Source organism: Entelurus aequoreus, linkage group LG27 (genome assembly GCF_033978785.1).
Source record: "Entelurus aequoreus isolate RoL-2023_Sb linkage group LG27, RoL_Eaeq_v1.1, whole genome shotgun sequence".
NCBI lineage: Eukaryota > Metazoa > Chordata > Actinopteri > Syngnathiformes > Syngnathidae > Entelurus > Entelurus aequoreus.
Genome location: NC_084757.1, coordinates 1027827 through 1032826, shown reverse-complemented (window position 1 = coordinate 1032826; position 5000 = coordinate 1027827). Strand labels below are relative to the sequence as shown.

Below are 5000 nucleotides of genomic sequence, written 5' to 3'. Positions count from 1 at the left end.
TGGCGAGCTTATGTTCGCTTTAACAGAACATATACTTTATGTTTTATGTAATAGTTACAGTTCTTATCAAATAGTATGACAACATGTCATATTTTGACACTGTGGGCCGCAAGTTGAAGACCCCAGGCCTAATTGTGGCATGTTGTTGCTGATGTTGTTTTTTGTTAATGTTGATGTTATTCATGTTGATTATGTTGTTAGTATTTTTGTTAATATTGATGAGGATTCTAGTTGATTTTGATGATGTTGACGTGTTTGAATAATGTTGATGTTGTTAATGATGTTAATGTTGTTTTTGTTAATGTTGATCATGTTAGTATTTTTGTTGATATTGATGAGGATTCTAGTTGATTTTGATGATGTTGACGTGTTTGAATAATGTTGATGATGTTAATGTTGTTTTTGTTAATGTTGATCATGTTAGTATTTTTGTTGATATTGATGAGGATTCTAGTTGATTTTGATGATGTTGACGTGTTTGAATAATGTTATTGATGTTAATGTTGTTTTTGTTAATGTTGATCATGTTGTTAGTATTTTTGTTGATATTGATGAGGATTCTAGTTGATGTTGATGATGATGTTGACGTGTTTGAATAATGTTGATGTTTTTGATGTTAATGTTGTTTTTGTTGATGTTGTTGTTGTTCATGTTGATTATGTTAGTATTTTTGTTGATATTGATGAGGATTCATGTTGATGTTGATGATGATGTTGACGTGTTTGAATAATGTTGATGTTGTTGATGTTGTTTTTGTTAATGTTGATGTTCATGTTGATTATGTTAGTATTTTTGTTGATATTGATGAGGATTCTTGTTGATGTTGATGATGTTGACGTGTTTGAATAATGTTGATGTTGTTAATGATGTTAATGTTGTTTTTGTTAATGTTGATCATGTTGTTAGTATTTTTGTTGATATTGATGAGGATTCTAGTTGATGTTGATGACGATGTTGACGTGTTTGAATAATGTTGATGTTAATGTTGTTTTTGTTAATGTTGTTGTTGTTCATGTTGATTATGTTAGTATTTTTGTTGATATTGATGAGGATTCTTGTTGATGTTGATGATGATGTTGACGTGTTTGAATAATGTTGATGTTGTTAATGATGTTAATGTTGTTTTTGTTAATGTTGATCATGTTGTTAGTATTTTTGTTGATATTGATGAGGATTCTAGTTGATGTTGATGACGATGTTGACGTGTTCGAATAATGTTGATGTTAATGTTGTTTTTGTTAATGTTGTTGTTCATGTTGATTATGTTAGTATTTTTGTTGATATTGATGAGGATTCTTGTTGATGTTGATGATGATGTTGACGTGTTTGAATAATGTTGATGTTGTTGATGTTAATGTTGTTTTTGTTAATGTTGATCATGTTGTTAGTATTTTTGTTGATATTGATGAGGATTCTAGTTGATGTTGATGACAATGTTGACGTGTTTGAATAATGTTGATGTTAATGTTGTTTTTGTTAATGTTGTTGTTGTTCATGTTGATTATGTTAGTATTTTTGTTGATATTGATGAGGATTCGTGTTGATGTTGATGATGATGTTGACATGTTTGAATAATGTTGATGTTGTTGATGTTAATGTTGTTTTTGTTAATGTTGTTCATGTTGATTATGTTAGTATTTTTGTTGATATTGATGAGGATTCTTGTTGATGTTGATGATGTTGACGTGTTTGAATAATGTTGATGTTGTTAATTATGTTAATGTTGTTTTTGTTAATGTTGATCATGTTAGTATTTTTGTTGATATTGATGAGGATTCTAGTTGATTTTGATGATGATGTTAATGTGTTTGAATAATGTTGATGTTAATGATGTTAATGTTGTTTTTGTTAATGTTGATCATGTTGTTAGTATTTTTGTTGATATTGATGAGGATTCTAGTTGATGTTGATGATGATGTTGACATGTTTGAATAATGTTGATGTTGTTAATGATGTTAATGTTGTTTTTGTTAATGTTGATCATGTTGTTAGTATTTTTGTTGATATTGATGAGGATTCTAGTTGATATTGATGATGATGTTGACGTGTTTGAATAATGTTGATGTTTATGTTAATGTTGTTTTTGTTGATGTTGTTGTTCATGTTGATTATGTTAGTATTTTTGTTGATATTGATGAGGATTCGTGTTGATGTTGTTGATGATGTTGACTTGTTTGAATAATGTTGATGTTGTTAATGATGTTTTATGTTGTTTTTGTTAATGTTGATTATGTTAGTATTTTTGTTGATATTGATGAGGATTCTTGTTGATGTTAATGATGATGTTGACGTGTTTGAATAATGTTGATGTTGTTGTTGATGTTAATGTTGTTTTCGTTAATGTTGTTGTTGTTCATGTTGATTATGTTAGTATTTTTGTTGATATTGATGAGGATTCTAGTTGATGTTGATGATGATGTTGACGTGTTTGAATAATGTTGATGTTGTTGTTGATGTTAATGATGTTAATGTTGTTTTTGTTAATGTTGATTATGTTAGTATTTTTGTTGATATTGATGAGGATTCTAGTTGATGTTGACGTGTTTGAATAATGTTGATGTTGTTGTTGTTCATGTTAATTATGTTAGTATTTTTGTTGATATTGATGAGGATTTGTGTTGATGTTGATGATGATGTTGACGTGTTTGAATAATGTTGGTGTTGTTAATAATGTTAATGTTGTTGTTGTTCATGTTGATTATGTTAGTATTTTTGTTGATATTGATGAGGATTCTAGTTGATGTTGATGATGATGTTGACGTGTTTGAATAATGTTGATGTTGTTGATGTTAATGTTGTTTTTGTTAATGTTGATCATGTTGTTAGTATTTTTGTTGATATTGATGAGGATTCTAGTTGATGTTGATGATGATGTTGACGTGTTTGAATAATGTTGATGTTGTTAATGATGTTAATGTTGTTTTTGTTAATGTTGATTATGTTATTATTTTTGTTGATATTGATGAGGATTGTAGTTGATGTTGTTGTTGTCAGGTCTGGCAGACATGACTCCTGCTGCTAAGATCATTCCTTTCCTGCCGGGACACGTGGAGGTGTTTGACTTGAAGGCCAGCGGCAAAGTGGAGTCTCTTCAGATGAAGGCATTTCACGAGTGCACCAAGGAGCCCTACCATGTTCTCTGTGACGCTGTGGGTCGTCTGCCAACAAGTACGATCACGTCCCCACTGCTGCCCTAGTGCCTTTGTGCAATCCATGTTACGATGGTCATTTCACTGTAGGTCTGGATGAAGAAAGTGTCAAGGACAACATCAGAACCTTGTTTGAAAATGCGGTGAGGAAACGTCTGATGGCCAAAAGGAGGATCGGCTGTCTTCTCTCAGGTCATTTTTCTTTGTGCTTTACTTTGTTATTAATATCACATTTGACTATATGATATTCAATATATTTAATATAGTATTAGCCACTTCTTTGCTCATGTGTTTTACCAAGAACAACAAGTCAAAAACAGGAGACTGACCACAGAAGATACTTTTCAAGCTCTGGCTTCTCCTTGGCACTAAAGTTGGCCTGTTTTAAGTTTTGGGAGAAATCACATGACTTCATAAACTTTATAAACACTTTTGAATATGGGCTCACCAAAAGTTCTCTACTGATTGCCTTATCATTCATAATAATAATTAATCAACTCTTCCAAAAGTACTGAATCGTACAAAAAGACACTTTTTTTTTTACAAAACGTAAATCCTTATCTGTTCATGAAAGCCATAAATATAGAATATAATTTATTGATCCCTGGGGGAAATTCAGCACCACAGTTCACTCACAATAAACAATAAACACTTAGGTATTTTTTACATGTGAATAATATAAATACAGTCAATTATACAGCATTATTCACATGTGAATAATATAAATACAGTCTATTATACAGCATTATTCACATGTGTATAATATAAATACAGTCTATTATACAGCATTATTCACATGTGAATAATATAAATACAATCTATTATACAGCATTATTCACATGTGAATAACATAAATAGTCTATTATACAGAATTATTCACGTGTGAATAATATAAATACAGTCTATTATACAGCATTATTCACATGTGTATAATATAAATACAGTCTAATATACAGCATTATTCACATGTGAATAATATAAATACAATCTATTACACAGCATTATTCACATGTGAATAATATAAATACTGTGTATTATACAACATTATTCACATGTGAATAATATAAATACAGTCTACTATACAGCATTATTCACATGTGAATAATATAAATACAGTCTATTATACAGCATTATTCACATGTGAATAATATAAATACAGTCTATTATACAGCATTATTCACGGGTGAATAATATAAATACAGTCTATTATACAGCATTATTCACATGTGAATAATATGAAGAGCAAACACATTTAATAGAGAATAATAATAGTAGTAAACACATGAAATGTATCAATCCTCATTTAACATTCCTTTAACTTTATTAGACATTGTTTTTGGGCAAAGATAAATAACCTTTATTGTTACAGAACAGAAATGAATAATGTAGTGACAGAACTCTCATCAATCCTAAAATCATATAGAAATCATATAAATCAAATCATATTTGACAAGCCATCCCTTCTCAGTTGACATGTTGCTGTGTGCAGAGAGGAGAATGGGACATAAATCAGGTCCAGTCTTTAAAAACACTTTGCTGGATTTAAAACATTTCTCTATGTGCAGGAAAGTCTTCATCCATCACATCAGTGTTGGATGCACGCAGACTTTCACCAGTCGCTTGGATCAATGCTTGTGTTGACACTGTTAAAAGTCCAACAACATCAAAGTAGCAGGAGAATGGAAAAACAAGACTTTAAAATGCTTCATTGTGTCCATTAAAACACTGCTGTCAAACTCAAGTGGCCCGCCACTTTATTTTATTTGGCCCTCGAAAGCCTGAAAATAATATGTATCAATAAAGTACTGTAATGTATTTTATTTTCAGACCCCGCCAAAAAAACAACTACAC

At 30.3% G+C, this 5000-nt stretch overlaps 1 protein-coding gene across 3 annotated transcripts in view; it reads left to right on the top strand.

Annotated features, from left to right (window-relative positions):
- The window catches only part of LOC133644157 (asparagine synthetase [glutamine-hydrolyzing]-like), a 70851-nt gene that overhangs the window by 30649 nt on the left and 35202 nt on the right, over positions 1 to 5000 (top strand). For all 3 annotated transcript variants that reach the window (XM_062038494.1, XM_062038495.1, XM_062038493.1), the window contains 2 exons: positions 2995 to 3168; positions 3240 to 3341. In XM_062038494.1, coding sequence (XP_061894478.1) covers positions 2995 to 3168; positions 3240 to 3341 — 276 coding nt within the window. The remainder of the gene's footprint in view (positions 1 to 2994; positions 3169 to 3239; positions 3342 to 5000) is intronic.